The sequence below is a fragment of the Channa argus genome, chromosome 4 (assembly GCF_033026475.1).
Source record: "Channa argus isolate prfri chromosome 4, Channa argus male v1.0, whole genome shotgun sequence".
NCBI classification, from domain to species: Eukaryota; Metazoa; Chordata; class Actinopteri; order Anabantiformes; family Channidae; genus Channa; species Channa argus.
This window is the reverse complement of record NC_090200.1, coordinates 7,574,514-7,587,094: the sequence shown is the minus strand read 5'-3', so window position 1 is coordinate 7,587,094 and position 12,581 is coordinate 7,574,514. Positions and strand designations below refer to the sequence as shown.

General features: G+C 40.7%; 1 protein-coding gene across 21 annotated transcripts in view; it reads left to right on the top strand.

The window, feature by feature from the left end:
• The window catches only part of LOC137125950 (unconventional myosin-IXAa-like), a 132,352-nt gene that overhangs the window by 19,444 nt on the left and 100,327 nt on the right, over positions 1–12,581 (top strand). For all 21 annotated transcript variants that reach the window (XR_010914242.1, XR_010914243.1, XM_067502231.1 and 18 more), the window contains exon 2: positions 11,258–12,227. Coding sequence is in view for 19 of the 21 variants with exons in the window: in XM_067502231.1 (XP_067358332.1) it covers positions 11,325–12,227 (903 nt within the window). In the remaining 2 variants the exon portion in view is untranslated. The remainder of the gene's footprint in view (positions 1–11,257; positions 12,228–12,581) is intronic.

The window sequence follows — 12,581 nt, the reverse complement described above, 5'->3', positions numbered from 1 at the left end:
CCATTAGTGGCACTGTGACCCCGGTGAGGTTTGATGGGTTTTTCTAGCATTGTTTAGAAAGTAGGACTGTTGACGTGGGGTAACTGTATAGTTAAAACGGATACAGCTAATGGGACATCTGTGGTCTGTCTGTTCACATTCTACTATTTCATTTTCCACATTGTTACGGTGTCCAGTAGTTCTCTCCTGGAAAGCGTTCAGCTGAGTGCACCTTGGGAGCCAAAATTGTGGGCTGATCACCGCTTGTTCCTGTGCAGGAGTTTTGAGCAAAGGTGCTTTAAAGAAGACACAGTTTGCATACACAAACCTACAATAAGCATTTTAGCATGCATCATTTGCACAAAGATATTATTTAATTTAGTGGCAATAAAAAAAGCTTTTGATTGCTTTGACCCTTGTCAAAATGGTGGTTTTGATATTTTGTAGTTCTTTAATTGAAGCACTTACCAATAATTCACTAATCAGTAACTTCTTCATGACACTAGAACACAGCATGTATATTTCCTTTATGTTTTTTTTACCAAACAAACCCATTTATGTTGCACCACGACGCCCCATTCAGGCTACACTCTAGGCGGACGGCTTCCAGGACACACCCCACCACCCTGCAGGGAGGTCGACATTTTCTCTCTGCACACAGGCTCAGATCAATAACAACTCGCTGTTCCTCTCAGGGGCTTGTTAGCTGCATCCTGACAGAGAATGGAGCTTAGAACCAGATAAACTTGCTCTTTTTTAAGTGCTGTGCAGTTTATTCACATTTAGGAGCTAATGTAGAAGTTGATGAAAAACTAAATGTAAAAGTATAAAAATCGTTTTACATTTTGATTCGCATCAGTTTAAATTTAAAAAATATAAAGGTTTTGTCATATAAAATGGTATGAGTGACATTTTGGCCAAATGTCTTAATCATTTGATAGGACATGAAAAACAGTGGAAAACATAATTACAAAGGGTTATGTAAAGTATGAATGCTGTTAATTTGAGTTCCAAACTAAATTAATGTTAAAAGTGTTGCTCAAACTGAATTTCCCAATTCTAAAACTTTGGTTCAGTCAGACAGTTCTCATCAATTGTGTGTGTTCACTCTCCCACAGTTGCTGCATATAATAGTTCTTTCATGATCTGTGTGGATTTTGACCAATTTATTAATATCACGATTTTTATATTAACACAGTTCTTATGAATACATTCATATTGGATCCTCACTGAAACACATTTATGGTAGATGTGTATACAGCATTGTTATGTGCATGCAGCCTATGAAGCCCCTTGGATCAGCACTGGGCTGTGAAGGAATTTTAGTGTAGGGGTCAAACCACAGTACTAAAACATCTCCGCTGATCATGTGATTGTGTGAAAAAGCTTTTTTTAAAAACATATAATCATTGCAAAAGCAGTGGTAATAAAATGGCGAAGCCATTTTTTCAGAGCATTACAAACCCTGCAGATTGAGCCTTTAGGAGTGTTTTATTTATCCCCTTCATGTGTGTGGGGAGCTGACTGACTGCACGAGGTCGCTAACGTACATGCTCTTTTTTTATGGCCTGAGATTGTGGAAGTGCAAAGAACAAACAGGCCATTTTTAAGGCTGGAATCCCGGGGAATGAAAAACCTTTTGTGTGAAGGAGACTGAACAACATTTATACAACTGAGTGGGTGCCGTGTTTTCCTCATTCAGTTACTGTATATAGTCTGTACCTTTGTGGGTCTTTAATCCTTTTTTTTCTGTGTGTGGCTGTATGTACTTACAGGCTTGTTTTCATTTGCTGTGTGAAATGCATCATGCCCACAGTTCGCTAGCCTGAAACATTACTATTTTATGAATTTAGTTATGAATTTAGATTTGTTTTGTTTTGTACCAAAGTGGCCAAAAAAAACAGTTTTACTTACTGCCAGATCTACAGCAAGTTATGCTTATTGTCAATTGATATTAAAAAGGGAAACAGAAGCAAAAGAGAGAGAATGGATAATAAAAATCTGAGAAGTAACAGAAGAAACTTAAATTAAAGATGATGTATGAGGGATGAAACACACCATACAGAAAATTAGATAATATCAGTGCCAGAATATAAGATGCACATGGCATAAATTGAGTTCAATCAGCTTGTAACCATGGTAACAGATGCTCAGTTGATGTTTGATTGGTTGAGGAGCCGTGTTTAATCAATACAGCTCCTCTTTTTCTGACGTTGTTGCTCCATTAGTGTGTGTGTGTCTATATTTGTGTGTGTGTGTGTGGTGCCAGGAGGAGAGTGGTGTAGGTTGAGGTGATGTCATCCCCCTCTGGGGAATAGTGCAGAGGAAGGAGAAGTGGCTCTGCACCATGTCTTTAACACGCCAACACACACAAACGCACGCAGGCTCATAATTTTATTCTTTTTAGGTTGCTCCTTGCCTTAACCACCGCAACTAAATGCACAACCCTAACCCAAACCTAACCCTAGGTCTAACCCTAAAATTACCCCCAAACAGCCCTATGAGCCTGTAAAATATCCTAAACTGGCAAAAGGTCCTAACTTGGATAGGAAATAATATTATAATATTTATAAGACATACTGTAAATAAGATGTAGTTAAAATATTTCTTTTCACTCCCCACTCTTCTCCCCCCCTCTCCTCTTCTTCCTTATTCCCTTTCCTTCCCTTCCTCCTCTCTTCTCCTTGCTTGCTGTCTGTTTTTTCTCCTCTCCCCCACAAACTGGGTCATACAAGGGTGAAGATGCAAAATCGATTGAAGAAAGCAGAGAGATAGAAGCAGCATTGCAATGAAGAACAGATGTGACCTTACACTTTAGTCATGTTAATTTTATGGTAATACTTTATGGTATACTGAGGGTTACTTTATACTTTGTCTTTTTTTACTGAAACAAAGGACTTGAGCATGATGGGAAAACTACTGAGAAACATGACATTACTGCCTTTTTCTAGCATCAACATCAGTGCAGAAACTGCAACTTGCTTTTTTTGTCTTTAAAAACAAACACACGGACTGACAGACAGAGACGCACGCACACACACACACACACACACACACACACACTGCTACACCTCGGGGTGCTATACTGAATGACTTGGTGCTCTGTCTCTGCACAAGTCTCTGGCAGATGTTTATATCTGTGTGGGCTCAGTTCCTGTGAGCTCTGCTGGACCACTGGAATTCAGGAACACACACACACACACACACACACAAACAAACACACACACACAAGGAGATTATTATTTAGCTTTTTTAAATATATTTTAACCTTTAACTTTAAGCAGGTGAAGTGGCCTGCAACACTTTTTCTGTTTTCCAGAAAACTGGCACATACACACTTACTTAAATGCTGCAAGATGAGCACCGACAGAATGCTTAAACAAACTAGGTCATCCATTCATAGGGGAAGATGGATTTATAGTCTTGCCGTAGCAACCCCCAGCATCAGTTTTGATTTGTTGTTAATTTATTCCCTAAAATACTTGTACTTGTACTTTGTTATATAAAATAACCCTGAGCTTTCCGTGGATTTATTAAACTGGAATCACATCAGCACATCACACTGACTTATAATGCTTTGTTGTGGTTTTATAGTGAATATAAGACAAGCCAGAGTGGCAATTATAGTGAGCATATGGACTGTTACTGAAAAGTAAGTCCCTTAAAGTCATCAGAAGCATAAAAGGGGACAACACAAGCCACCATTGACAGTTCCTACATCCACCACATCACTGTGCTGAACATAACTATGATGTGTATTAACATTTTTGAGGAGGTGGGCTTCAATTGAGTGTTACCAGGGAAGCAATTTTCTTACTGCGTTTGCAGATTTAGATGCATCTTCATGGGATAATAGCAGCCTGAAAAATCATAACTCTTGTTAGTATGATGTCATATTTCTTTTAAATTAATTTTTGGAAAGGCTCAAAAGCTGAAGGAAAAAAAGCTTTCCAAAACCCTATTGTCTTGAATCAAACCTGATCACTAGATCACTCCTACTTCTGAGTCTGACGGACAATAATGATATAAAGCATCAGGTCAAATGTTGGACCATGAATGTGGGACCATAAAAACAAATCTCCAGAGCAAGTTTACCAGACCCCAGCAACAGCCAGCTACTGTTTCTCCCTTTGCGTTAACGCCCTGTTAATGCACAGCTTCCACTGGTGAGGCAGAGGTGCAGCAGAGCCACTAAACACAGCGGATAAAACTGTTCACACCTGCTTTCAGAGCCTTCATAGAGCCATTATAGTCAGAGGGAAGTTGTAATGACGTGCAGTGCAAATAACATATACTCAGGTGTATGTATGTGAAAAAAAGTTTGTGTGTGTAAGTTATGGAAACAAAGAGGTTTAGCTCCTGGCTACATTCTCACCTCCCCCCACATGGTCAGTAATCATGCTTGTCAGCTTTTCAGTTTCAGAAAGTTACAATAATCATCAAACACAGCCCCTGTTATTCTAAAATCAGGAAGGTTTGAGGAAGTGCAGGTTTCATACAGTTAGATGATCAGATAAATGCACTTCAGGGGTTTAGTTGACACTGACAGACAAAATGTTTATTAATTTCCTTCTCCAACAGTTTGAAATGGCAACTCTGTGCTAGCAGATATACATTTCTGACTTTTAAAACATTACCCGGCACCAAAAGACCTGTAGCATGTTTATTCTGATTTTTAAAAAACAAATCCAGTGGAAAAGAGATGCATATCTTGCACAAAAAACATGTTGACAAAGAGCAGCTGACTGGCCTCTGTGTATCCAGCTGTATGTAATTGTATTTATTTTTTTGAGAATTAAGAGGATGGTGAACACAAAGTGTGGGGTTTGCCTGAGCTGATGCTTTGGGTGTAATCTTTGGTGCCTACTGTAAATCACTAACATCACCAGCTGCCAGGAGTGAGAAACGAGTCTCCAAAGAGTTAAAACATCGCCACAATCCTGAAATGATCTCTGATGAGTGATCGGGGTGGGAGCAAGTGTGTGTCTGGAGGTAGCAAAGACTCAATGTGTGTTACTCAAACTGTAATTTAACCTTGTTGTTTCTAGTCTACCAATGCAATCATCCTCAGTTTAGGTTAAGTACAGTACAACCCTCGGTTTGCGGATGAAGAGAAAACAAATTTTTGATGAAAGAGTTAAAGTTGAAGAAATGTGTGTGTGTGTGCGAGAACTGTTGAAAAATGCTGAGTTTTGGTTTAGTTGCTGTTAAACCGGTGAGAAGCGACTGTGGGAGACGAGGGGGTGTTTACCAGCCACACTCTGACGAGTCGAGCTTCTCATCTGTGTTTAATATCTTGGATGTGCGACTGCCTGATGTGTGCTACTGGCAGCGTTCTCGACTTTTATATGATCTTAAAAACTCTGCGCCTCTTTAAGGAAGAGAAATGTGACATTGGTTGAGGAGAAGAGGTGTTCATGAGTCATAAAATGCAAGTTGAGGCTGAGGTGTTGTTCTTTAAAGCTCCTGTTCAACCAAAGATTTACACTGAGTCACAGAAGAACAAAGCAAGCAGCTAATTGTCGGTTTTGCATTATCCAACTTTGTGGCACCTATTGGTTTCTAACTATGAAAATCTATGGTTTCTGTATAAACAAGTTGTAACATTCTGTGATGTTCACTGCTGCAAATTCTGCCCTGATAAGTCATGAGAAAAGTAAATGCATGAGCATCATCTGCACCAAAATAATCTGACTCCGTCTTGGTGGATAAGGGGGAAACAGCTTGTTGGCACATATTTGCAGAATGGAAGAACCAGACTCTAGGAAAGGTTGTAAAATTCGAAACCTTTTCTCAGGAGAAATATTCACATGCTTTACCGGACTGTTGTTCAAATGAGAACAAGTCTGAAGTCAACAGACTTCATGAAGGAGTCGCCTCATATTTTATGCTTTTAACTGCACACAAAAATAAATAAATCTACTTAATAAAGTTTTAATGTGGACGTATTCAGCCACAAATAAGACTTTGTGGAGGAGAAAGTGCCTTTGTTCGTTGGGATATTGCAGAGGAATATTACTGTACGGACAGTATTTGAAAGGATCCAAAGCCACTTTAAGACTCAATTAAAACACAACTAGTACATTATTCAAGTCTTTACATCTTTATTTAACAAAGGTACTTTGTCGCGCACAGTGTGTCAGCTAATGTATCTTCTCTCTCGTATTCTGTTATGAGATAAGACAATCGGTCGTATAGCCAATCAACATAAAATTAACGAGCAACTCTAAGTTATTTCCTAAGGCAAAATGCTCAACATGTGCTCGTGTATTTGCTTTTCTTTGTTCCACATGAGAGTAAACTGAATATATTTAGGTGTTTAGAGAACCTGTTTGCAGACAAACATGCGTAACAACCAACCTCAGCAGGAAATGTTGATATTAACTGGAACATGTTCATTTCAGCAGAAGTTGTACTTTAACACATGGATGGTTAAAGAAAGTCACTGGTCTAGTTTGTAAGCCTTGGGAACGAAAAAACTAACTTCTGGAAAATATTGGGAAATTCAAACGTTGACCATCTTTTCTGCAGTCGCCCATCTTCAACTAATTATGAATGAAAATAATCATTACTCCTGATTTTCACTCCTCTTTCTCTTTACTTCTTTCTCTAATATTAACATGTACGTATAGATGGTTGTGTACTGATTAGTCTTCTCTCCACTTGAATGTCTATAACCTGGAGCTGAACCTGTCCACCACTCATGATGGACATGCTTTCATTACGTCCTTTACTCTTTCACTCTTTCCTTATTTTGAAGCACAATCTCATTCCTCCACTTTGTCATCTTGCCGACTTATATCAACAAGCTGTCAGCTCTTCAGAGTTGACGGCAGCTGTTTAAGCTCTTTTAAATTCTCTTCTGTTCACAGTTTTCTTCTTATCTCACCTTCTTCCTTCCTTACTGACTCACACCGTCTTCCATTTTCATCCATCATCATCAAAACTCACTTGGCTGTAGTTTTTGGAGTAAATGCAACATACAGTATTAAGTTGTCCATCCACTGTGCTTGGCTTGTCTGATAGCCATCCATTTGCTCCCTCAGTGACTTCACTGCATGCAGCTGTTCAAGGAAATGCCAGAAAAGTTTTTTCATCTCCCCAAAAATTTGGCGGCCAACTTTGTTTCTCCAGCACATGTGAATTCTCAGACCTCTCTTGCTGGTATGTAACCTTGACTCCTCATTTTGACCTTTTGACCTCTAAAGAGCATCCATCAGTCTCCACCCCTGATCACCCAGGGAGTGCGACACAACCGTCCAAGTCCTCAAGTACAGCTTGCCAGTTCATAAATTCTCAGGCCACTGAAAACAGGCAAAGAGGTTAATTTTATCCAAATTGCTCTGGAGATTTGCTGTCCAGTGATATTTGACTGCGGGGGGTGTGGGTGGGGGCTCAGTTTAACTTGAGGGTCATTGCTTTCGAGACAACAGTGCAGGAGACAGAATAATTAAACTTGCGGTATATCTGTTTTGTGAAAATAAAAACCCACCATTATCCAGAGTGGGGATTTAGATTGTCCTCCTATCCTTTAAACTGGTAATCCACAATATCCTTTAATTTTGTTGACATCTGTGGTATTTTTAAGCGGTATTTCCCAGAGATCATTTGTGTATCAGAGTGGCGTGTACTGTACATTGACAAATAATCTTTTCAATTGATTTTTCTGTTTATTACAAACAGACCATCTTTTTCCACCAGACCATAAGCTCCAGAAGAAAATTAGCTTATTTCTTCTTCTCAGTCATTGAGAAAAGGGCAAACAAAGCATATATTTGTAGTGTATTGTGGAGGTTGTACCCTTTTTTACTTGTACAGAATTGGAGGTTTCCTGCTGGTTTAGAATCGGCATGTAACTACAGCATTCACAGTGAGTCTCCATAACTTGGTTGGTTTTCAAGGAAGATTTGATAACACAACTGTGAATCATGATTTTATACAGTTTCTTAAACTCCTTCTTTGTTTTATTTGAAAATGTATATACGGCGTTATTCATCTATACATTATCTGTAACCGTTTATCCTGTTTAGGGTCACTGTGGTGCTGGAGCCTATCCTAGCTGTCACAGAGCAAGAGGTAGAGTGAACACTGGACAGGCGTCCAGTTAATGTCAGAGCCAACACAGAGAGACTTACAGAAAGCCAACCATTCACACTGGGCAATTTTGAGTCATCAATTAACCCAACATGCATTTCTTTGGACTGTGGGAGAAAACCCACGCAAGCACGAGGAGAACATACAAACTCTGACCAGAATGGTCACAGTCAGTCGGAGACGCAAACCTGCAACCTTCTAGCTGTGAGGCAGCACCACTCCACCAACTTGCTGCTCTACACAGTATTATTATTTAGATAATAATAATATTACCATTTGGTACAGTGGTACTTGGTACACTCTCTCACTGCAGACTCCCCCTCGTGATACTTTATCTCTCATTCATACTCTTTTGCCTCCAGGGTTTTGTGCAGTGATACGATGACAGTCGTAAGTGACGGTTTTCCAGCTTAAACTCTCTCTGAGTTGGACTGACAGCTGAGCTCAGCCGGACACAGTGAACTGATGAAGATGAACTGGAGATTCTTCAGTGGGATTCAGTAACTGCATTTACATCAAACTAAAAAAAGTATACAGTGCACACATTAAGTAATACAGTTTACCCAGTGGGATTCGCTTATGTGCTTGTGAAATAGTTTTTGGACAAGAATGGTGAAAAAGCTATTAAAGCTTTGCACTCATTGCTAAAATAAATGAATTATTTGTTTCCTTTTCATGGGAAACCTTGATAATAGGAAACATACACTGTAGGGCAAGAGTTTTTTTTTTCTTTACCTCTAAGTGTAAGTTTATATTAGAAAACATGTTATTACAACTTGTCAGTGAAAGGTGATCATCATACAGAGGGAGGAGAGGATATCGTTTAAATGTGGGCATTCGTACATTCTCTGTGATGCGCAGTTTCGTTGTGTTGGAAAAAAAGAAGAAGAAATTGTTGTTTGTAAGATATTTTGGATGGAGACTGAATGTTTAATGTGTTCATACAAGTAAATCAGTCAAGACGTTTATATGTTATTTCAAACACTACCAAACACTATGCAGTATGGCATCTTTAACTGTCAGTGCTATATCTTATTTGTTTCGTCTTTATTCATCTCAACCACACAAACACCCAGAAAAATCCACCATTCAGCACAAACTGACTGTATTTACATTTCTGCATAATAGACTTGACACTCTGACCATTTGCCCATTAGAATAGCTCATTAGCAACAGTCGTGTGTGTGTGTGGGGGGGGGGGGTTGTTTTGAATCTTGTGTGCTCTCTCTCTCATTCTGCTCTCTGCTCTATCTTCTTTACCTCTGCTCTTTCTTTCATCCTGCACAGCTCATGTCTTTGTTTCTTATAGGCACCCAGCTGCCTCCCTCCCTCACTCTCTCTCTCTCTCTCTCTCTCTCTCTCTCTCTCTCTCTCTCTCTCTCTCTCTGTGGCTCTGTCTGGTGGTGGTGGTGGTGGTGGTAGTGGTGGGCTGCTGCAGAGTGCTGTAGGTGGCCAGAATCACTCCAGACAGCAGGAGGGAGAGAAGAGTCTGTCTGGGGGCGCTTAAAGGACAACTGCTTGGCTCATCCTCTCCCTTCCCTCTCTTCCACTCTGTCTTGCATGTGTTCAGCAGAGTCATTAAATTAAAATGTTGCCCAGAAAATAAATTTAAATGAGAGCAGGATTTATTTAGAGTGCATGCAAAGTTTATAGTACATGTTTTCATTCAAATACTTTTCAACTGAGTATTGTTGGAAATTGTGCAATTTGGTATTTGGTCTTTTTTATCCTTAATGTCAGGTCCTGTTTTGACATTGTGCTTCCCAATAAGCAGCATTGCAAACAATATTTGAACTGAGATTCCAAATTTAAGATGTGAAATTGGTGATGGCAATGAATATTCAGAGTGCAATCAAAGAGAGAAACAGCGTGAGAGACAGATGACAAGGCAGATGCCAGCGCAAAAAAAAAAAAAGCCAAAAAAAAGAAAATAGGAAGACATGATAAGATGCGCTCGCTCAGAAAAATACATTATTGATAGGAGCTTCAACTGACAGTGCTCAGCTAACCCTTCACTGTGGTGGTCTTGGTGTTTGCCTACATTTTAGATGAGTTCCTATTTTTATTTTTTGGATTTTTATTCCCACTCTTCCCCCTTTATCCATTCCTTATGTGGCTTCATGTTGACTTTGTCACTGTTGGTCATCGTCTAGTGTGGGCATTTTGTATTTCCAAGTCCACTGCGGGATGGGATGGAGAAAAACAAAACTAAACTGTACAGTTACAGCCGTTGGAATATTAAAATACTTCAATTTTTTGACCACATGTATTACAAACAACTAAGCCACAGTTTCCTGATAATGCTCCTGCAACCAAAAGAATGATGTTTGAATAGAAAACACAGTCAGTGGAGCCAGAAACAAACATTACTGACAGCTCCTGTATGATATCTGGGATTCACGTGGAGAATTTATGCAAATAACAGTACTTTATCAAACATTCACAAATAATAGTTTTATAGTTTAAGAGAAGTGAAGTTTATCTGAGTTTTCCAAGAACACATGTATTAATAATAATCTTGTCAGTGTTGGCTCTAGTCCAGTGTTCTTTCTTTCTTTCTTTCCTTTATTTCTTTAAAAAAATGTAAACAGAAAAAATATTTTTAATCAACATGAAATCAGCAGTCGGACATGACACATCAGTATTGTTGTCATCGGTTGAAGCTTTGGAGTCTCTACACTGGACTCTGTGTATGTGTGTTTGAGAGCGAGGAAGAATAGGGTGCTGTGTCCACTATCAACTGGGAAGTAGTGAATTACACCATTGTGCTCTCATTACAGCCACTTCTATGTGTAAGGTGGCAGCTGTTAATCTTGGCACATGGCGAGAGCCTTGGATTATCTCTATCTCACACATACACACACATACACACATACACGGTATGTGGCTCTGATAAGCTGTAGCCAGTAGTCTTTTAATTCATGAAGCAGCTACTGTTCCTCATTGTTTTGAATAGCTATCGGTTCTTGTCTCATGCTCTTTTTGTGGCGTGGTAATACTTGTTCCCTTTACCCTCCAAAATAGAGAACTTTGTGAGTTGGCCTGTTCTGTCACGGGGCAGATGAAATCGCCATGACTCTGCTGACCCTGTTGTGACTCAATGTACTGGAAATGCCTGAGGCTTTGAGGACTTGTATTGCCCCCATTTTTAACAGTCTCCATCTTTTCTTTCTCTGTCCTCCAGTTGGGATGTCCTGAGTCTGTCCTCTGGGCCCAGAGAGCCGTGTGCTGATGGGACCTGCTGCGCCACCATGAACTTACAAGATGGCGGCTGCAGCTACGCCAGCAGCGCCAATATGGCCGCTGCTAGTGGCAGCATGCGGCGGCGCCTGGAGGACCAGGAGTTCACCCTGCGCGTCTATCCAGGCGCCCTGGCTGAGGGCACCATCTACTGCCCTGTCACCGCCCGCAAGAACACCACAGCTGCCGAAGCCATCGAGTGCCTCATCGAGCGGTTGCACCTGGAGCGTACCAAATGCTACGTGCTGGCTGAGGTAAAGGAGTTTGGCGGTGAAGAATGGATCCTGAACCCCGGCGATTGTCCAGTCCAGCGGATGATGTTGTGGCCACGAACCGCCCTGGAGAATCGCAGCGGACTGGGCACCGGCGAAGACTACCGCTTCCTCCTGCGGGAGAAGAACCTGGATGGATCTATTCATTATGGCGGAAGCCTACAAATGTGGCTACAGGTGACTGAGGAGCGTCGGCGCATGGTGGAGCGGGGTTTCCTCCCCCAGCCTGCAGGGAGTGACCCGCCATCGGACCTCTGTGCTCTCCGGGAGCTAACAGAACGCGCCCTTTTGGAAAGCCTCCGTGCACGATTTCGCCAGGAGAAGATCTACACTTATGTTGGGAGTATTCTTATTGTGATTAACCCCTTCCAGTTCCTGCCAATCTACAACCCTAAATATGTCAAATTGTATGACAACCATACTCTGGGGAAGCTGGAGCCCCACATTTATGCGGTGGCGGACGTAGCCTATCACGCCATGTTACAGCGCCGGAAGAACCAGTGCATAGTAATTTCTGGTGAGAGCGGATCTGGGAAGACCCAGAGCACCAACTTCCTTATTCACCACCTGACTGCACTCAGTCAGAAGGGGTTTGCCAGTGGGGTGGAGCAGACCATTCTGGGGGCAGGACCTGTTTTGGAGGTAAGGAATTAACTGGACAGCACCTCAATGTGTAAAAAAATTGAACAAAAGCTACATATTTGCACCTGTGTTTGTTAGTCTGTTTTTTTCAGCAAGGTGTCTCAAAATCATCTAAACAACATTTTCATAGTATTTAGTTTCAGCCAAGTTACTTGATTTTAGTGGTTGTTCAGACCAGCATTTTTAAGGATAGGCACTGTATCCTTTGAGGATAGACACTCAAATGTTTTTATTTTTTTTTATTTTTTATTTTTTTGCTGTTGTATGTATCTCTGCCTTTTCATTGCACCTATGAGGGTTTAATAGCTCTTTTCCGTTGCTGGAACTCTTCAGACCTTTTTTAGGAACTGAATA